The 23,230-nt window shown below is 33.8% G+C and overlaps 1 protein-coding gene across 1 annotated transcript in view; it reads left to right on the top strand.

Annotated features, from left to right (window-relative positions):
- The window catches only part of LOC129232180 (metabotropic glutamate receptor 5-like), a 78,274-nt gene that overhangs the window by 11,056 nt on the left and 43,988 nt on the right, over nt 1-23,230 (top strand). The window contains exons 4-5 of the mRNA XM_054866419.1: nt 9,414-9,660; nt 20,802-21,031. Coding sequence (XP_054722394.1) covers nt 9,414-9,660; nt 20,802-21,031 — 477 coding nt within the window. The remainder of the gene's footprint in view (nt 1-9,413; nt 9,661-20,801; nt 21,032-23,230) is intronic.

The following is a 23,230-nucleotide window of genomic DNA, read 5'->3' as shown; positions in this document are numbered from 1 at the left end:
TTGATTAAGCGGAAAAAAATAAAATATTGAATTAAAATATGCGTAACAACATGTTTCAATGGAACCCAAAATAGGACAATTCAATTCTCATCATTATTACGACATCGGTGTTATCGTTATCGATTGAGGAAATTTACTGAATCGAAATCATTTCTGCTCGAAATCGATAAAGATAAAAATCGGAATTCATGCAGCTCCGGAGAAAAGTTTTTATCATCGGGGATGCTTTTTTTCATTCGACTTTTATAGCGCAATAATTCTGCTCTGCCCACTTCGAGTTAAGAACCGTACCATGTAATTTCATGCGAAGTCAAAACGAATGAGAAATTTTTATCTCAGAGGAATGAGGGAAAAAAATGGTCCACGACTAATGAATTTTTCATCGTACAACTTACTGAGATATCAGCCATTTCAAACGAGGCTTGCCCTTCTGCAGCGCAATATTGCTTCGAGTTAATGATGCATTGAATCGCCATCAGATCTTTCGGGTTTTATATAAGAGAATTAAAAATGAATGTCAAAAGTGTAATTTTTCTTAAGTTTTTCCCCTTTTAAAGTTTTACGCCTTTGAAGAAATGCGTTAGAAACTAAATATTTCAATGAAATAAGAGAATGAAGTGAGACTTAACAACTTTTTAGTAATTCAATCATATCTCCTTGAGTTTTACGGTGGTTAGTAAAGTACATAAAGCAAAATTATATTATGCTAATGAGATGGGGCTGTACTGTGTTGTAAAAATTTACTTGCAAGTGAAATCGACTAAGAAAAATACAAATGTATAGAAATGATCATAAAAGTGGCAATTGAGGAAAAACGGGTTTTTTGGAGGTATTTAAATTTAAAATCTTGTGCAGAAAAAAAAGTGAAAAATTGCCTTTTTTAATAACATTTCAAAAGAAAATCTCCTACTGCATGGGCAAAAAAATTTCATCATTGCTTTGTTGTCTAAGATACTTTGAAACGAATTGACAGTCTGTTGCAATTGCTGGACACTACTAGATATCTTATTATTTACGGTGTCCGAAAGTCCTTGACTCAGTTTAAAAATTCATTAAAAAAAACAACAAACTCGTATGGGGATGTAGTTTGTGCCATAATACTTCACATAATCAAGAATGTTTTATGACATAGTAAAAAAAAGTAGAGAAAATAGAAAAAAAAATTAATTATAAGTACCTTATATTGACGGCTGTATCTTTACAGTAAGAAAAACAAACTTAACCGGTAATGTAATCACTAATGACAACGTTAAAAAATAGAAAAAAAAATAAACAAGTGCAATTATAAGTAATTTACATTTACATCTGTATTGTCTCTGTAAGAAAAACAAACGTAATGTGAGGTGTTAATCATTTCATTAAACAGAAAGCCATAGCTTTTGTTTCTAGAGTTCAATGTGTGCACCGTTTACACCACACGGTATGAGCTTGAGCACCGTTTAGATGTGGTTCGAGCAACATACGGTGCCTACATTGAACTCTAGTAATGAAAGGTTTTGCTTTCTGTTTAATAAAATGATTGAACACCTCCCATTACGTTTGTTTTTCTTACAGTGACGATACAGCTGTAAATGTAAATTACTTATAGTTGCACTTTTTTTTTTTTCTTTTTTTAACGATGTCATAAAAATTCTTGAACCTGTAAAGAATGGGGTTGTTTACTTCAGTCAAAAGTACTACTTTTATGTAATGAAGTTGATAGAATAAGCAAAAACAAATAAAATGGACACAAAAATACTTTCATTTACGCAACAGTTGTATTTTAATTATTTTTTTTAAATATCCAATTTTGCAAACAAGGCGTGGTCTGTAGGACGTCACAAATGATGTCATTTGGCGCATCCCACTGGAGAGCTGAATGTTTACACTTGCTGTCTACCGAATTTGCAGGTTATGATAGTTCAAAACCGAATTAAATATTGCGCTCTGAGCTAAGGGCAACAATGAATTGCAATTCATCATTTGTGATGTCATGCGCAAAAGCGTAAAAAATAAAATTGACACTGCGCACAGATTATAAATATTTTTTTGAAAAACAGTAAACGTTGTCAAATCTTTACTAATAATAAAGCTGAAAGTCTCTCTGTCCGGATCTCTGCCTGTCAGGATCTCTGTGACGCGCCTAGCGCCTAGACCTTTCGGCCGATTTTCATGAAATTTGGCACAAAGTTAGATTTTAGCATGGGGGTGTGCACCTCGAATCGATTTTTCGAAAATTCAATGTGGTTCTTTTTCTATTCCTTTTTTAAGAACAAAATTATCACAAGATGGCTGAGTAAATTACGAAATTATCATAACGTGGAACCTCAACATGGACACAAGCCAATTGGCGAGAAAATTCACCATACATTATTTGTAAATATACAGGCGAACCAAAAAGACCTTTTAATTTTTCTATTACGGACAAAGCCGTGAAGGTACCACTAGTTACTTATAAAATGGTCAAATCCAATGCTTTTAAGCATGATCTTTCAGTAAAAAAATACTTTTAAAAGTTCGGAAACGACCCCGTTATGATTCAAAACTTTTATTTATACGCCAATTTGTTGCTTTTTTATGATTTTTTAAAATTATCAAGGACGTCAACGACACCCTGTATATCAAAGCTATTATCAAACCTCGGATTTTCTGGAGTTTTACTTCAAAATGTTTATTAAAAGAAAGGAGTAAATAATTATCAAAAAGTCATAGGTTTAGTTGGAGTAAAGGGAAACTTTCTATTGGATGAATGAAGGAAACATTCTGAGCATTGTATCAAAGACTACTTCCCTCTGAGATTAACTGCTATGAAAATATAGACTTCATGGCTTCTTTCGCGAATGAAGCCTCGTTTCCTTTTACTTCAAAGAGTTTCCTTTGGGGGATTAAGTGAACCGCCCTATTTATGTCCCCAGGAGGTTCATGTAGGTAAATAATCACACTATATAGGGTGTTCCGTTTCAACCTGCAAAGACCTTTATTTTCGCAACCGTTAGTCCTAGATGTATACTTCAAATCACAAAAATGTTCAAAATCAGATGCAGAGTTAAGATTTCGAAGTGGAAATAAAAACTAGTATGTTATGGCCATCACGAAACTTTCTTCCATATCTTTCTTGTGAATTCTGATCAATCCCTATGCTTGAAAAAAATGCAATATTCCCAGCAAAAAAAAAAAAAAACTTGACGACCGTCCGAATTCTTGAATTCCCGCAAAAGCAAAGCAAAGAACGACTTGAAAGTTAATTTAAAAGCCTTGCTTGAATTAATTAGATGTTTTATTTGTTAACAAACATAAAATGGCAACAGTTATTAATTTTAAATCATTGCGATAACATTTGTGATTATTTCCCAAAAATTAAAATCACGTGAAATAAGCAGACGACAGTATTACAATTTATCTTTCTTATTGTTGCATTTATAAAGCTATTTTTATTTACACAAAAAAAATCAGCCCCCCATGGAGCGATTGGCGCCAAAATTGAAACAACGCCTATTTACAAATAGATTCACATTTATTCCAAATTTCATCCAGAACGTAGCATTACTTCTTGCGATAAGGCACTCACAATGAAAAAAAAAGAACATTCGATTGCGCCACCCCCCTTTTCAGCTGTTGACACACCAAAATAAAATCAGCTCTTATACCCACTAAGGGCTACTTGCCGATAAATTTTTCTTTCATTCCGTTCATTATTTCTTGAGATATACAGCAGTCACAATTGACGACAAAAAACGTTCTATAGCTCAACCCCCGTTTGAGTTATTGACACCAAAATTGAATCAGCACCTGTTCCTGTTAATGGCAACATATGGACCAAATTTTTTTTGATTCCGCCTGTTACTTCCTGGGTAATAGCAAGCACGCGTAACTCAAAAAACGTCCCATTGCTCCACCCCCCTTGGAGGAATTCGCGCCAAAAACCAATGGGCACAAGTTCACATAGGAGCACATATGTGTACCAAATTTCGTTCGATTTCATGCGGTAGTTTTTCCTTTAGAGCGGCCACAAAAAACTGGTCACACACAGACGTGACACACACACACATACACACGGACACACACACACACACACACAGACAGACATTTTCCAAAAATAGTCGAAATGGACTCAGCACACCTCAAAACGTTCAAATCCGTCAAAATTCGAAATTCGAAAATTTGCACGAATCCAATATTTTCTTCTATATATTAGATATAGAAGAAAGTAATAACTTAAGGAATACAAAATTTAACTTTTTATACGGGTTCAACGGTCCCCTAACTTATATTAATGGAAAGAATCTTCATTGAAAAATAGTTCCAACACTAAAAGTTTGACATTGGTACGACCAATATTCACCGAGATATGAAGCGCGGCGTTCAGTGATTTACACCACTTTTCACTCGCCGTCAATAACTCCTTTTGGGGGGAAATATAGTGGTTAACAAGGCTTTAAAATTATATGTGTGCATAGAGTGTGACTTTTCAAATTGTTCGAGGCTTTGTGTGTTTTTGTGTATCGTGGCATAACTTTTGCATTTATCTTTGAATGGCAATAAAAAATATAAATACTTGGTTTTTGACTTTGACAACCATTTATTCTTCTGAAAGGGCGATTAAGTTCCAATTTCATCTTCTGTATGGTCCCTAAAAACTTGAAACTCGAATATCTCCTTGAGTTTTGGTCGCCCAAATGTCAATTTTTTTTTGTGTCAGTAATAGTTTTCCATGGAGATTATTTCTCTAAAAATTAGTTAGGGGACCTAGGGCCAGTATAAAAAGTTAAATTTTGTTTGGGTTTCGAAAATAAAGGTTTTGCAGGTTAAAACGGAACACCCTGTATACATGGGGTTTCCAAACGTTTTCGACTTTCAGCACCCTTTAGAAAAACAGAATTTTCTCAGGGCAGTCTAGTCTATTTTTAATATATGTATGAAATATTGATATCATGGACACTTCAAGGCACCCCTCGCCTTTCTTTGTGGCACTCCAATTGGGAACCCCTGTCATATGCAGTTATTTTAGACTAGTGGCGGCCGCACGGCTTTGCCCATAGTAGAAAATAAAAAGGTATTTTGGTTCGCCTGTATGTTTACAAATAATGGATGATGAATTTCTCACCAATTGGCTTTCCCATGTTACCTGTTCCACGTTATGATAACTTGGTCATTTACTCGTACATCTTATGATAATTTTGCTCGAGAAAATGTTCTTAAAATTGGAAAAGAAAAAGAATAAAATCGAATTTTCGAAAAATCGCTTCGAGGTGCACTCCCCCATGCTGCCAACTAACTTTGTGCCAAATTTCATGAAAAGCGACCGAACGGTCTAGGCGCTATGCGCGTCAACGAGATCCGGACAGAATTCCAGACAGAGAGACTTTCAGCTTTATTATTAACTAGTGGTACCCGCACGGCTTTGCCCCTAATAGAAAAATTAAAAGTTCTTTTGGTTCGCCTGTATATTTACAAATAATGTATATTGAATTTTCTCGCCAATTGGCTTGTGCCCATGTTACGGTTCCACGTTATGATAATTTCGTAATTTACTCGTCCATCTTTTGATATTTTTGTTCTTAAAATTGGAATAGAAAAAGAACCACGTCAAATTTTCGAAAAATCGCTTCGAGGTGCACACCCCCATGCTACAAACTAACTTTGTGCCAAATTTCATGAAAATCGGCCGAATGGTCTAGGTGCTATGCGCGTCACAGACATCCTACAGACATCCTCCGGACAGAGAGACTTTCAGCTTTATTATTAGTAAAGATAAAGATAAGCTAAGAATATAAAGAAGAAGCTGCAGAAGTCCTGCATCAGCAATACCCAATTTGTGGCCCGTAAATCGTGTCTGAGTTCTGGAACTGTAATTAAAAAATTGCTCAAAAAAGAAAATCATACAGAAAATTAAATTTTACATTAACTTTTATTCAAATGCAAATAAAATTCAAACGCAAGTCAAACTTAAATCTTTCTAATTCTAGTAAATATAAAAAACTTAGTTGTTTCCATTTATCTCCGACTGAAGAATTTATAGGGTAAATATAATAGTCAAATTTTTTTTTTTTTTTTTTTTGAAAATAGCTTAAAAGGTAAAATTTATGAATAAATGTTTTTAGTAACTTTTTACATGACAAGTAAAACTAATTGAAACCAGTTGTTTCACACTTGTAGACCTCTTGAAGAGGAAAGCGTAAGATTACTAAACTTTAAGAAATAACTTTTCTATATGTTACGTAGTCGTTAATCACCAACAGTTTAGTTTTAAAAATCATCTCAAGTGTGGCAATAAAAGTTTGCTCACCTCATGTTTACTTTTATCTTTACTGACCTCAAACCACTCATAACGTACATTTTTCTCATCTTTAGTTATGCGTATTGCACTGTAAAAACAAAACTGTAAATTTTGAAGAAGTTATCCGTATTTTTTACAGAAAAAAACTGTTCGTAATAAAATACAGGATTTCTCTGTTTTTTTGAATCTGGAACCGGTAATACTTTGTTTTTCTTCGAATCTTCGAAATTTCGCCCGCGTGTTTGGATTTTGGTTCTCGTGCTCGAGTTTTTGATCTTATATTTATTTAAAGCGAGTAAGTCTTAAATCGTTTGCAACTTCCATTTCATTGCATCCTAATCAATATATTATTATTATGTTTTTTTGTCATCTGTTACTGAGGCATATTCGGAAATGTACCTTTGTATACATGTATTTCGTAGTAGTATAGTAAATATTGAAATGTATTTATGAAAGTATAGTTTCATTTTTTAATCTTCATAAAATAATAAATCAGCTTGATTAAATAATAAAAATACGGAAGATTTCTGTAAAATAAACGGAAGAAAACTGGCGTCCTGGCTGACAGTTTTTTTCCGTAAATTTTACAGATTTTTTTTACAGTGTGATAACTGTTTCATTTTACAAATATGTAATATTTTTTTAATTGGAGTTGGTGTTGGTACCCAAATAGCTTTAAAAAAAGGTAATTTTTCAGTTTTATGTATTCAATATATTCAAATCTTGCGCTTCTAAAGACGCCAAGTTCGCGTTTCTATGTAGATTAAAATAAACTCAATTTCAATTTTTTAAACTTGCATTCTTTTTCTAGAAAACTAATTGACACATTACTTTGAAATATTCACCACATTTTATTTATATGTTCATAATTATACTGAAGTGAATTTTTTTGCTTTTGGACGCACACCTTTTCCTAAGCAGCAGTTTTTATGATCAAAAACGGACGTAATTTTCCTTCAAAAAGTGACAGTTGGTTAACATTTAATAAATTGTGAAATAAACAGATTTTTGGGTTAATAATCACTTTAGTATACTATTAGAAAATTCTTGAAATCATTTTAAGTTTATATTATTAAAACTTTTCGAGAAATTGTACATTAAGTATAGTAATTTAATAATATTCAAATACAGGGTACTGACTCCCCCATAAATATATCTTCTTATTTTACGATTGATGATTGCTTTACATAACTTTTAAAACAAAGTACAGAAACCTTTAAACATTTCTCCATTTTATGCCTAACATGTCTTCTGGCATATATCCTTACTAAATTAAATTTCTGAAAATGCAATTTCCATACGTTCTTAATGTCACCCTATAAATGCAATAAATAATTTATTCCATTACAACTGTAAACGCACAACTCCTTTGCCCTTCGATAATTATCAGTTAATGCAAAGTAAGCTTTATTGTAAATGAATTATCGTCTTCATAATTCTTATTAATTGTTCCACTAATCCCATTGCGATTTCATCTTCACAAGCGCTAACGAAAATTGGGTTAACTATCCACAGTGGGTACTTGTTGGCAATTAAGATAATTGCATCAAAGATAACTGAAAATCTGATTTTTTCGCACATTCTCTTTAGTTATGAAGCAGTCAAATTACTTTTGCCGAATGTTTATTTGAACAGCGACTGCTATTATAACAAAAAAATCTTCTTGGGGTGAACTTTTTAATTTTTTAAAAAGTTATTATGCAATTTTGTATTCAAATGCAAGTCAATGCGTTTATTTTAGATAATTTTTAAATTAATGCTTAACTTCGATGTTTAATAGTCTGCAACAATAGTTGTCAACTAAACTATAAAACAACAATTGTAGTTTAATAGTTTAGTTGAAGAAGGGTATTTTAGAGATCTCATTCATTTTATGTACCACTAGTGATACCCGCACGGCTTCGCCCGCAATAGAAAAATCAAAAGGTCTTTTGGTTCGCCTGTATATTTACAAATAATGTATAGTGAATTTTCTCGCCAGTTGGCTTGTACCGACATTACGGTTCCACGTTATGATCATTTCGTATCTCGCCAATTGGCTTGTGCCCATGTTACGGTTCCACGTTACGATAATTTCGTAATTTATGATAGTTTTTTTCTTAAAATTGGAATAAAAAAAGAACCACATCGAATTTTCGAAAAATCGCTTCGAGGTGCACACCCCCATGCTACATACTAACTTTGTGCCAAATTTCATGAAAATCGGCCGAACGGTTTAAGCGCTATGCGCGTCACAGACATCCTACGGACATCCTACAGACATCCTCCAGACATCCTACAGACATCCTCCGGACAGAGAGACTTTCTGCTTTATTATTAGTAAAGATTAAAGACTGGTGTTTCAAAATCGGTGCTTAAAGACTTCGACGATTCAAAGAGGTTTTTTTTTTTTTTTTTTTTTTTTTTTTTTTTTTTTTCCCGCACACCGGCAACAAGTGACATCTCTCATAAACTTGAAAAACGTTTTAATTACTGATTAAAAGCACAAAATTAAATGCTCTTTTTCAAACAAAACTCGCTCTAAGTTAGTTTTCACAACAACTTGGAGGTGGCGGATAAACGATACTTTAATAAAATTTCAGAAGTTAAATTTTTGAGCTATTAACTGAGTCTACTAAAACCAACCAGTAAATATTATAAATATGGTCGTGGATTCTTAGAACCTCCCTAATGATATTTCCTTTAATTTACTGTATATAGAGTTTTAACTTTTTTCAGTTATGTCAGTTCTGTCAGTAGGACGAATTCCCTAATCTTGAAATTTTAGAAGCTCTTACTTTTTATAGAATTGAGGCATTGATAAACAAAGGGAAGTAGGTGGCATAACTAAAATTTTAGAGATAACCTGTACAAATGGTAGGTAAAATTCTCCTCTGGTCTTGGGGCAAGGTATAGTAATAGTTACCCTGGTAGGTGATGTTATACAGCATAATTTAGAAAAAAATTTCTATAAAATCCTACTTACGACCTTATTTTGTAAGTTTAAAAAGCCTTTTACACAAAACGTGACCATGTCCACTTACATCCTTTTGCTTGCCACTGCTTCAATTGGTTTATACATTATAAATCCAATTGATTACCAACTTCCTTTTTCAATAGACCAAAATGATTGTGAAGTTAAATTATGGTTATAATATAACATGTGTCTCTCCCAAAGGTAACTATGGGGGAAGTGGCATGGATGCATTCACCAAACTGGCCCATGAAGCTGGAATCTGCATTGCAACATCGGACTCTTTGTTGAGTCATGCTGAGGACTTCATCTTCGATCAGGTCATCCGAAACTTGCGCAAATACCCCAGCGCACGAGTGATCGTATGCTTCTGTGAGGGCATGACAGTCAGGGGACTCCTGAAAGCCATTCGGAGACTGAATGCAACTGGAGAATTCTTACTAATTGGCAGGTGAGTACAAATTATGCATCGCATCCGAGTCAAGAGATCATTCAGTAGTTATGTCATCGGGAAAATATTTTACAAATCCCCAAATAATATTAATTTTAAGCAGATTTTCAGAACATAATACGTTTAAGAAAAATATGTCTTTGTTGTGAAAGTTGCTAAAATATGGAACTATATCGCTGCCTATTGTGTCTGACAGTGTCATGCACAATTCATAGGTTTGCCAATGCAGTTAAATCAAAACCACAATCTGTACCAAATTGCAAGTCTCACCTATACCTTAAAAAGTTTTGAGATCTCATGTAAAACCAAAAATATTGTTTTCGTTAGTATCATTGGAAGCAACTATTTCACAATCTAGAGATTTGGCAATTGCATGCCAGCATTATGACATCTACCTAATAATATCGATCTCAGCCCTTTATTTGTATCTGTTTTCATACTGCATAAATTAAGCTTGATAGCCCCATATTATATTGAAAGTACTCAACATAGTAGGCTATTCTGATTTTATCCATTTTTTGTGCAAAAAATCTCGCTGAGCAGACTTCGTTGGTGACAACACTCGGAATACGTGTAAAAAATATTAAGTTCAAAAATTCGAAGATACCAGAGCGGATATTCCGTTTGGTATCAGTTCTATCTTTTTTCGTGCCAGCTAAGCGGGATTACTCACAATATTTATTTTATAAATAAAGATTTATAATATTGATATATTTCCTAAAAATGTTACAAGGTTACTAAATAGAAAACTATTTATGAAAAAGTTGTTTAATTCGTGCTTCCGAAGATAAAAACTAAAACAACAGATATGGTTCGTGACATCTTACATTTTTTTTACGGTGGAAGCAAGATTTGCATTTGTAAATTTTAGGCTTTTGATGTGATCTCATTTCTTTGTGTAGGGATTGCTCCCCAATGTAGTGGATATCAATTGGGAAAAAGGTAGATAAAAAAATATTTCGATCACTTGGGTTTTAGCACGATCGCCTAATTTTAGACAACAATCGTTTTATTCTGTCAATAGAAACAGGATTGAGGAGTCGGAGGGAAAAGTATGGACTCCGGCTTCTACTCAGATTACTAAAAATCCCAAATCCGAAATCAGTTCGACTCCGACTCCGCACCCCTGAATAAAGTATAGACTGAAATAGATTATATCTTACTTAATCTTTGAATATCCAAAAAATTGAAGACAAAAGAGAAAACTACCACTAACCCCAGTTATGGAAATCTTCCCGTACAGAGACTCGGAGAAACTGAAATACTGTTTAACCACAGATTATATGTAATTTGGCAGTTGGCCAAGGTAAGACGATTCCATCTGAATGAATCTAAAGAAAAATAGCGATGTGATTTTGATGCCTGTGTATCCTAATCTCATTAGAGCCTTATTTACTGTCGTCATTCAGGTGAAAATGAATGGAAACAAAATGAGTTTCTATAGAAACAACAAAAAGAGAAAACTACCACTAACCCCATTTATGGGAATCTTCCCGTACAGAGACTCAGAGAAACTGAAATACTGTTTAACCACAGATTATATGTAATTTGGCAGTTGGCCAAGGTAAGACGATTCCATCTGAATGAATCTAAAGAAAAATAGCGATGTGATTTTGATGCCTGTGTATCCTAATCTCATTAGAGCCTTATTTACTGTCGTCATTCAGGTGAAAATGAATGGAAACAAAATGAGTTTCTATAGAAACAACAAAAAGAGAAAACTACCACTAACCCCAGTTATGGGAATCTTCCCGTACAGAGACTCGGAGAAACTGAAATACTGTTTAACCACAGATTATATGTAATTTGGCAGTTGGCCAAGGTAAGACGATTCCATCTGAATAAATCTAAAGAAAAATAGCGATGTGATTTTGATGCCTGTGTATCCTAATCTCACTAGAGCCTTATTTACTGTCGTCATTCAGGTGAAAATGAATGGAAACAAAATGAGTTTCTATAGAAACAACAAAAGGAGAAAACTACCACTAACCCCAGTTATGGGAATCTTCCCGTACAGAGACTCGGAGAAACTGAAATACTGTTTAACCACAGATTATATGTAATTTGGCAGTTGGCCAAGGTAAGACGATTCCATCTGAATGAATCTAAAGAAAAATAGCGATGTGATTTTGATGCCTGTGTATCCTAATCTCACTAGAGCCTTATTTACTGTCGTCATTCAGGTGAAAATGAATGGAAACAAAATGAGTTTCTATAGAAACAACAAAAAGAGAAAACTACCACTAACCCCAGTTATGGGAATCTTCCCGTACAGAGACTCAGAGAAACTGAAATACTGTTTAACCACAGATTATATGTAATTTGGCAGTTGGCCAAGGTAAGACGATTCCATCTGAATGAATCCAAAGAAAAATAGCGATGTGATTTTGATGCCTGTGTATCCTAATTTCACTAGAGCCTTATTTACTGTCGTCATTCAGGTGAAAATGAATGGAAACAAAATGAGTTTCTATAGAAACAACAAAAAGAGAAAACTACCACTAACCCCAGTTATGGGAATCTTCCCGTACAGAGACTCGGAGAAACTGAAATACTGTTTAACCACAGATTATATGTAATTTGGTAGTTGGCCAAGGTAAGACGATTCCATCTGAATGAATCTAAAGAAAAATAGCGATGTGATTTTGATGCCTGTGTATCCTAATCTCATTAGAGCCTTATTTACTGTCGTCATTCAGGTGAAAATGAATGGAAACAAAATGAGTTTCTATAGAAACAACAAAAAGAGAAAACTACCACTAACCCCATTTATGGGAATCTTCCCGTACAGAGACTCAGAGAAAATGAAATACTGTTTAACCACAGATTATATGTAATTTGGCAGTTGGCCAAGGTAAGACGATTCCATCTGAATGAATCTAAAGAAAAATAGCGATGTGATTTTGATGCCTGTGTATCCTAATCTCATTAGAGCCTTATTTACTGTCGTCATTCAGGTGAAAATGAATGGAAACAAAATGAGTTTCTATAGAAACAACAAAAAGAGAAAACTACCACTAACCCCATTTATGGGAATCTTCCCGTACAGAGACTCAGAGAAACTGAAATACTGTTTAACCACAGATTATATGTAATTTGGCAGTTGGCCAAGGTAAGACGATTCCATCTGAATGAATCTAAAGAAAAATAGCGATGTGATTTTGATGCCTGTGTATCCTAATCTCATTAGAGCCTTATTTACTGTCGTCATTCAGGTGAAAATGAATGGAAACAAAATGAGTTTCTATAGAAACAACAAAAAGAGAAAACTACCACTAACCCCAGTTATGGGAATCTTCCCGTACAGAGACTCGGAGAAACTGAAATACTGTTTAACCACAGATTATATGTAATTTGGCAGTTGGCCAAGGTAAGACGATTCCATCTGAATAAATCTAAAGAAAAATAGCGATGTGATTTTGATGCCTGTGTATCCTAATCTCACTAGAGCCTTATTTACTGTCGTCATTCAGGTGAAAATGAATGGAAACAAAATGAGTTTCTATAGAAACAACAAAAGGAGAAAACTACCACTAACCCCAGTTATGGGAATCTTCCCGTACAGAGACTCGGAGAAACTGAAATACTGTTTAACCACAGATTATATGTAATTTGGCAGTTGGCCAAGGTAAGACGATTCCATCTGAATGAATCTAAAGAAAAATAGCGATGTGATTTTGATGCCTGTGTATCCTAATCTCACTAGCGCCTTATTTACTGTCGTCATTCAGGTGAAAATGAATGGAAACAAAATGAGTTTCTATAGAAACAACAAAAAGAGAAAACTACCACTAACCCCAGTTATGGGAATCTTCCCGTACAGAGACTCGGAGAAACTGAAATACTGTTTAACCACAGATTATATGTAATTTGGCAGTTGGCCAAGGTAAGACGATTCCATCTGAATGAATCTAAAGAAAAATAGCGATGTGATTTTGATGCCTGTGTATCCTAATCTCACTAGAGCCTTATTTACTGTCGTCATTCAGGTGAAAATGAATGGAAACAAAATGAGTTTCTATAGAAACAACAAAAAGAGAAAACTACCACTAACCCCAGTTATGGGAATCTTCCCGTACAGAGATTCGGAGAAACTGAAATACTGTTTAACCACAGATTATATGTAATTTGGCAGTTGGCCAAGGTAAGACGATTCCATCTGAATGAATCCAAAGAAAAATAGCGATGTGATTTTGATGCCTGTGTATCCTAATTTCACTAGAGCCTTATTTACTGTCGTCATTCAGGTGAAAATGAATGGAAACAAAATGAGTTTCTATAGAAACAACAAAAAGAGAAAACTACCACTAACCCCAGTTATGGGAATCTTCCCGTACAGAGACTCGGAGAAACTGAAATACTGTTTAACCACAGATTGTATGTAATTTGGCAGTTGGCCAAGGTAAGACGATTCCATCTGAATGAATCTAAAGAAAAATAGCGATGTGATTTTGATGCCTGTGTATCCTAATCTCATTAGAGCCTCATTTACTGTCGTCATTCAGGTGAAAATGAATGGAAACAAAATGAGTTTCTATAGAAACAACAAAAAGAGAAAACTACCACTAACCCCAGTTATGGGAATCTTCCCGTACAGAGACTCGGAGAAACTGAAATACTGTTTAACCACAGATTATATGTAATTTGGCAGTTGGCCAAGGTAAGACGATTCCATCTGAATGAATCTAAAGAAAAATAGCGATGTGATTTTGATGCCTGTGTATCCTAATCTCACTAGAGCCTTATTTACTGTCGTCATTCAGGTGAAAATGAATGGAAACAAAATGAGTTTCTATAGAAACAACAAAAGGAGAAAACTACCACTAACCCCAGTTATGGGAATCTTCCCGTACAGAGACTCGGAGAAACTGAAATACTGTTTAACCACAGATTATATGTAATTTGGCAGTTGGCCAAGGTAAGACGATTCCATCTGAATGAATCTAAAGAAAAATAGCGATGTGATTTTGATGCCTGTGTATCCTAATCTCACTAGAGCCTTATTTACTGTCGTCATTCAGGTGAAAATGAATGGAAACAAAATGAGTTTCTATAGAAACAACAAAAAGAGAAAACTACCACTAACCCCAGTTATGGGAATCTTCCCGTACAGAGACTCGGAGAAACTGAAATACTGTTTAACCACAGATTATATGTAATTTGGCAGTTGGCCAAGGTAAGACGATTCCATCTGAATGAATCCAAAGAAAAATAGCGATGTGATTTTGATGCCTGTGTATCCTAATTTCACTAGAGCCTTATTTACTGTCGTCATTCAGGTGAAAATGAATGGAAACAAAATGAGTTTCTATAGAAACAACAAAAAGAGAAAACTACCACTAACCCCAGTTATGGGAATCTTCCCGTACAGAGACTCGGAGAAACTGAAATACTGTTTAACCACAGATTATATGTAATTTGGCAGTTGGCCAAGGTAAGACGATTCCATCTGAATGAATCCAAAGAAAAATAGCGATGTGATTTTGATGCCTGTGTATCCTAATCTCACTAGAGCCTTATTTACTGTCGTCATTCAGGTGAAAATGAATTTAAACAAAATGAGTTTCTATAGAAACAACAAAAAGAGAAAACTACCACTAACCCCAGTTATGGGAATCTTCCCGTACAGAGACTCGGAGAAACTGAAATACTGTTTAACCACAGATTATATGTAATTTGGCAGTTGGCCAAGGTAAGACGATTCCATCTGAATGAATCTAAAGAAAAATAGCGATGTGATTTTGATGCCTGTGCATCCTAATCTCACTAGAGCCTTATTTACTGTCGTCATTCAGGTGAAAATGAATGGAAACAAAATGAGTTTCTATAGAAACAACAAAAAGAGAAAACTACCACTAACCCCAGTTATGGGAATCTTCCCGTACGGAGACTCGGAGAAACTGAAATACTGTTTAACCACAGATTATATGTAATTTGGCAGTTGGCCAAGGTAAGACGATTCCTTCTGAATGAATCCAAAGAAAAATAGCGATGTGATTTTGATGCCTGTGTATCCTAATCTCACTAGAGCCTTATTTACTGTCGTCATTCAGGTGAAAATGAATTTAAACAAAATGAGTTTCTATAGAAACAACAAAAAGAGAAAACTACCACTAACCCCAGTTATGGGAATCTTCCCGTACAGAGACTCGGAGAAACTGAAATACTGTTTAACCACAGATTATATGTAATTTGGCAGTTGGCCAAGGTAAGACGATTCCATCTGAATGAATCTAAAGAAAAATAGCGATGTGATTTTGATGCCTGTGCATCCTAATCTCACTAGAGCCTTATTTACTGTCGTCATTCAGGTGAAAATGAATGGAAACAAAATGAGTTTCTATAGAAACAACAAAAAGAGAAAACTACCACTAACCCCAGTTATGGGAATCTTCCCGTACAGAGACTCGGAGAAACTGAAATACTGTTTAACCACAGATTATATGTAATTTGGCAGTTGGCCAAGGTAAGACGATTCCATCTGAATGAATCCAAAGAAAAATAGCGATGTGATTTTGATGCCTGTGTATCCTAATCTCACTAGAGCCTTATTTACTGTCGTCATTCAGGTGAAAATGAATGGAAACAAAATGAGTTTCTATAGAAACAACAAAAAGAGAAAACTACCACTAACCCCAGTTATGGGAATCTTCCCGTACAGAGACTCGGAGAAACTGAAATACTGTTTAACCACAGATTATATGTAATTTGGCAGTTGGCCAAGGTAAGACGATTCCATCTGAATGAATCTAAAGAAAAATAGCGATGTGATTTTGATGCCTGTGTATCCTAATCTCACTAGAGCCTTATTTACTGTCGTCATTCAGGTGAAAATGAAAGGAAACAAAATGAGTTTCTATAGAAACAACAAAAAGAGAAAACTACCACTAACCCCAGTTATGGGAATCTTCCCGTACAGAGAGTCGGAGAAACTGAGATACTGCTTAACCACAGATTATATGTAATTTGGCAGTTGGCCAAGGTAAGACGATTCCATCTGAATGAATCTAAAGAAAAATAGCGATGTGATTTTGATGCCTGTGTATCCTAATCTCACTAGAGCCTTATTTACTGTCGTCATTCAGGTGAAAATGAATGGAAACAAAATGAGTTTCTATAGAAACAACAAAAAGAGAAAACTACCACTAACCCCAGTTATGGGAATCTTCCCGTACAGAGACTCGGAGAAACTGAAATACTGTTTAACCACAGATTATATGTAATTTGGCAGTTGGCCAAGGTAAGACGATTCCATCTGAATGAATCCAAAGAAAAATAGCGATGTGATTTTGATGCCTGTGTATCCTAATCTCACTAGAGCCTTATTTACTGTCGTCATTCAGGTGAAAATGAATGGAAACAAAATGAGTTTCTATAGAAACAACAAAAAGAGAAAACTACCACTAACCCCAGTTATGGGAATCTTCCCGTACAGAGACTCGGAGAAACTGAAATACTGTTTAACCACAGATTATATGTAATTTGGCAGTTGGCCAAGGTAAGACGATTCCATCTGAATGAATCTAAAGAAAAATAGCGATGTGATTTTGATGCCTGTGTATCCTAATCTCACTAGAGCCTTATTTACTGTCGTCATTCAGGTGAAAATGAATGGAAACAAAATGAGTTTCTATAGAAACAACAAAAAGAGAAAACTACCACTAACCCCAGTTATGGGAATCTTCCCGTACAGAGACTCGGAGAAACTGAGATACTGCTTAACCACAGATTATATGTAATTTGGCAGTTGGCCAAGGTAAGACGATTCCATCTGAATGAATCTAAAGAAAAATAGCGATGTGATTTTGATGCCTGTGTATCCTAATCTCACTAGAGCCTTATTTACTGTCGTCATTCAGGTGAAAATGAATGGAAACAAAATGAGTTTCCATAGAAACAACAAAAAGAGAAAAAAAAAGTTTTCATTTCGTTAGGAAATGTAAAAGCATAATGGTAGCCTTAAAATTATGTTGCAAACAAAATAAATCAATTAATTTTTGAGTGAGAATATAGGTAAAATATATTTTTGATTTAAAAAATTATTGCACTGAACAAATTTTCTGTTTTATAAAATTGAGTCGAAATAATTAAGAGGCAAACACGCACATCTGTATCAGAGCAACTACCATCCCTGAAATGTAATAGATTCGTCCAATTCCGCCTGTAAACCGGATGTTAGCCTTTCCATATACTCGGTGGTTTGACAGTACCTTCATACTAGTTTGAAAATAGTCCAATTTGATAATAGACAAAGTCGTGATTTGATAACTGACGATGTCGTTACATTTTACGGGCTGGCCATTTTTCGTATCCTATGAACCGTTATTAAATGTAAAAATGCCAAACTCCGACGGACTTAATGAAGGATTTATTATTTTTTGCCATCTCTTGGACTACTAGCTAACAATTATGGAAAGTAGCTGTGAAACTGCACGCGAATAAGTTTTGGGATATCTCTTTTTTTTTTCTTCTATTATATGATGAACACTAACTGAATTAAAAACTTCAAGCTTGTGCAACTGCTAGAACTACCTAAGAGTTTTGTTGACCTATCGTCCAGTGACAAAACTCAAGAACTTAGACTGGCCATAATTCGTAAACTACTTGCATAAAACGAACGAAATTTGTAAATATAACATGCTATGGCATGTCCTCTTAGTCACTAAAAAATATTTCTTTAGCATGGCCTGAAAAGAACTTACTGTTAAAAACACAGGGTCCAAAGTACCCTGCGTTGCTTTTAGAAAAGAATCGTATGGCTGTGCTTTTGTTTGTCTCGACTTGGATTGTTTTTGTTCGACTTGCCGAGGACACTGTCATGCCCCCAGATATAAACTTACTGAATCATACTTGAAAACTAAATTTTAGTATTTTAAATCAAATACTGTCACCGCGTGTCTTGAATGATGAAAATGAACCCTTAATTTTTCCTTATGCTGGCCGCCTGTTTTCTCGGATCTTGTTAAAAGATTCGAGACTTTTGTCATCTTGTCTGATTTTGTTAACAGTCTAAACTTTTAAGGTTTCAACTTTTTATGTTTTTTATACTTACTCTTGTAAGCCTCGTGGCATACTGTGTGGAACACGAGAAGTTTTTAAATTGTATTAAATAATTAAAAAAAAATATACGTAACTGATGTAATATATAATTAAAAAGTGGAAGATGTCTTCCAAAATAGCCATATGCATATATAAATCGATTCAAGACACACTTTAAAACGCAGCTCAAGTAATCTTTTCCCGATATATATTAAAACTTCAAAACGAAACTCAGAACTGAAGCAAACTTCTTACATGCAACAATGAATTTCTTGAACCATCACTTCACACAGCTATACGAGTAAGTCTATATAAGGACAAAAATATTTGTTCGTGTTACATAAAGCGGGTTTGCTTTTGCAGCTTAAATTTCTTTTTTTCCAATCTCAGCAAATATTTTCATACATAAAATGTTTGCACTATAGGTGTACGCCCTTGATCAATACTGAAAAACGTATGTACACAATTCTTCATTTCTAAGTTTTAGAGTATAACAGTAAGAGCTATTATTTATCTCAAAATACTGATAATCATTTCAAAGAAAATAAAACCCCATCTAAAATCACTTTAGATATGAATATATCTTACGCCACTTTGAGCATACTTTATAATAATTTAAGCAATTATTTACAATTTTTAGCGAAGTCCTAAAAATTGATTCTTCTTTACATCTGCTGTGAGGTTTCACGCAAACTACGATAAATATGAAAATAATAATTGAAAAAAAAAATATGTAGACACAACATTAATTCCTCATACGTCTATCAAATAATATCTATTTTTAATAACTCCAAGAATAGGTTAGTGTACTTATGATACTTCTGAAACGAATAGCTTTTTAGACATTTATCTACGCACAAAAAAGTATGTTGAACAAAGGGAATTAAATGCTTTTCCGTGGTACTTAACCCCTTCAGTCGGAATTATGAAATATTTGATCAAAAATGTTGATATTTGGTACACAGTGTACTATGGTAAAGGGTATCTTATAGACAACATTTTGAGTTTGTAGGAGAAAATTAATAGAGTTATGGCACGTCCAATGTTCCAAACTTACATTTTTGAAATCAATATTTCATATACAAAAACGGTAAAATACTAAACAAACTTTATTATAAAATGTTCTACAAACAATTATAAAACATAATATAAGCGTTTGAAACGATTAATTAAAGATTATATATTTAAAAAAAAATCAGGAACAAAAACTTCGCTTTTCAGATGAAAATCCATGGTTCAATCTCTGTCTCTCAATCCTTATATGTCGGTGTTGTCAATCCCAAAACGAAAAATTATTTCACAGATTATAATAATCAGAATGTAAAGAGTCAACTACAAAAAAAAAATCAACTAATTAAATCAATTATTAAATGATTAGCAGCTGTTTAAAGTGGTTGTCCGGTATACCGGACACCAGGTCTGAAGGGGTTAACTTGGCTCATTTTAAGTCTTGGCGATCACTTTTCATTTTGTTCATGCAACTTCCATCAAAAAGATGGAAGTTGCAAAGAAACTACTTTCTCAAAGTTTGATTAAAATACAATCAGGAGAATTTTAAGAAGCTGAAGAAGGTAAACGAAGACTCCAAGGATTGCGTTATTTGAAGTGCATGGATAGAACTGACATTTTAAAGACGTATGAGAATCATCGAGAAGAGAGAAAATGGAGGGAGTGAAGACTTTCATTCTTGAAGCCAAGACACCAAGTCACGTGATAGATGTTACAGCAAAGCATTGGAAGAAATTAGGTTTTTTCTCGCTTGTTTCGCGCAAAACGTGCCAACCATTCGTCGTTGTTGAGTCACGTGACTTGGGATCTTTGGGTCAGCTTTTACTAAGCCAATGATTGAACTCGCTCTCTCCATTTACGTATTCCTCCCCTAAGATACGAATCCTTTGAACATGAGAGTCCTGGACAAAAAGTGAGTATTAACGTATTGTGATGCTCAAAATTAATTAATAAGTTCGTAATGCATACTAAATTATTTTTGTAAAGCTTTTGTGCATTAAATTGTTGATAAATGCTAAGCGTGTCCTAAAACACTTTTTTAAGATTTCAAATGTGATCATGAATAACGACCTTCGTTTTTCTTTATTTTCTAGTGATGGTTGGTCAGATCGACCTGACGTCACGGAATCGTACGAATACGAGGCACTGGGAGGCATATCAATTCGAATCCACTCTACGTATGATCGTTCTTTCGATCCTTACTACTTCCGCTTGAGACCAGGAAGAAATAATCGAAACCCATGGTTTCGGGAATTCTGGGAGTATCGCTTCAATTGCACGTTGCCAGATTCGCCGACTAGGAAATACAATAAGACCTGTACAGGTGATGTGCATGTACATACTTTTGTATCTCTTATTAAACTCGAGCTGTTTATTTTACTATTATTATTAATCCGAAATAATCACGTGATTTAAAATATCCCTCATCTAACTAAGAAATAGGGCCAAAAACTATTCTCGAGCTCTGACAAAATGTTTAGTTACGAATTCCTCAATTTAGTTGAACACACAAAGCGATTTTCAGAACACCTTTTAAAGTGAAACTCTTACTTTGTATGGGCAACTTTCTGGTAATTAGCTTAATAGATCATCAAGTATAAGCTTTCCGAAATAATGCGCTGATTTCAGAATTTGATTAAAATGCAACCTCTATTAATAACAAAAAAATAGGCACAACAAAACGTTTAATGACATTTAAAAATTCGCTGATTCGCGTGTATTTTACCTCCGTCTGATAGAAGATGCGATTTACTATTTTTAAAAAGGATATGCCAAAAAAAAAAGCTACGTGAGTGAAAAAAGGCGTTTTTTTGCTTTAAAGTATCAAATGTATTATTATTGACGTATAAACGGAGTTAATATACATAGTCAATTCTAATTTATTCACGGTTGATAAATATATCAATTACAGTCAATTATTGAAATTTTAATTTGAGTTAAAAGTTATTTGAAATAGCCACGGGTTCAAAAAAATGTTTCCGGTTGAAATAAATATTTTATAAAGAGAAGAAACAAACATTATTTTCTAAATAGGATTAAAATGCTAACTGAAGTTCATAATCTCAAAAGAGGAAAAAATTAATATGAGCATCTTTAGCATCTTAAGAAGAGAAGAGAATTCAAATCTTCAATAACACGATCCTGCAACCAACAAACGGATTGTAATTTCTACAATTTAGCTAATTACGATAGATTTTTGGTCGCTGTTTTCAGGAAAAATGGTCAAAAAAATTCTATCACTAGCCAATTTTTCAGATATTTAAAAGTTATATTTTTGCAGCTGTACTATTAAATTGCGTAATAATTCAAGGAAAGGGATCAGCATATTTCGTCATAGGTTGTCATTACGGCAGAAACTGAAGATTTTCTGTCTCTGGGACAAAAAAAAAGTGAAACAAGAAACTATTTTAGTTAATATATCCAAAAAGAAATTTGCTCAACAAAGTTATCCGAAAAATAATCGCTAATTTTCTTTTTACGAACCACATCTTCAAATCACAGCTGAAAAACAAAAGAAGTAAATGGTTTTAAAAGCCTAAATTAAAAAGTTGGAGTTCACTTACACAAGCACGTTGAGAAACAATTATCTGTTTTAATGTAAGGCATAGTAACAGCACCTGGTTAGTGCTATTACTATATTTTACCCCACCTGGAAGATGCTGCTATACCAGAAAATCCTTTCAATTAAAGTCTACCTACTGTTTAAACATTTAAACAGTTTCACTCAAATTTCAGAAATTCAACGCCCTATTTAACATTTTAAAATAAGTAGAGGAATGTGGGGCAAAGTGAAATGGTGAATTATTTACTCTACTTCTAGAAACACCTATCTGGTAAGGTTTTAACAATGTAGTTATACATGTAGTATATTCCAATCAAGAAAAAAATCCGCTGAAGGTCAAAGCATATTATAATTCAGGCAATTTTGCAAAAATATTGCAATTTTTACAAAAATCGATACTTATATTCAAATATTTTGTTGTTAGTCATTTTCTTTTTCTTTTTTATAAAATGGTAAGGTTCTTGTCGTTAACATTTCCAATTTTAATTGAGACCTTCTAATATTCGGTGCATCATTTAATTAATTAAATAATAAGCTTTTTTTAAAAATATTTTGTACAATTAGTCATGTGGGGCAAAGCTAATGGTGCAAATTAAAGTAGTTTATTTTGTTTACTCACTCGATCATTTACTAAATCACTTACGTAATCATTTATTCATTAGTTCCTTAATTTTTCTTCACAGATAAATTTATTTATTTATTTCTTCTCTTGTTGCGTCTTTATCGTTTCGTTCAGTCATTCAACTTAAGTATTCATTTGATCAAAATTTTTTTTATAATCGAAAAGAAAATGTTTCATTCGAAGATTATTTAATTTTCGAAAGAAATGGTAATTTTGCCCTACCAAAAAAAAAAACAGAAAGAAAGAAAGTGAAAATTTTACACTTTGCTTTTGAAGGCTTTAATTTGCTGCCAAAAATAAAAACAAAATAATGTTTCAATGCCAATTTTATCATAAAA

This window comes from Uloborus diversus, unplaced genomic scaffold (genome assembly GCF_026930045.1).
Source record: "Uloborus diversus isolate 005 unplaced genomic scaffold, Udiv.v.3.1 scaffold_11, whole genome shotgun sequence".
In the NCBI taxonomy this organism is placed as follows: domain Eukaryota; kingdom Metazoa; phylum Arthropoda; class Arachnida; order Araneae; family Uloboridae; genus Uloborus; species Uloborus diversus.
This window is presented reverse-complemented; position numbering and strand designations above follow the sequence as displayed.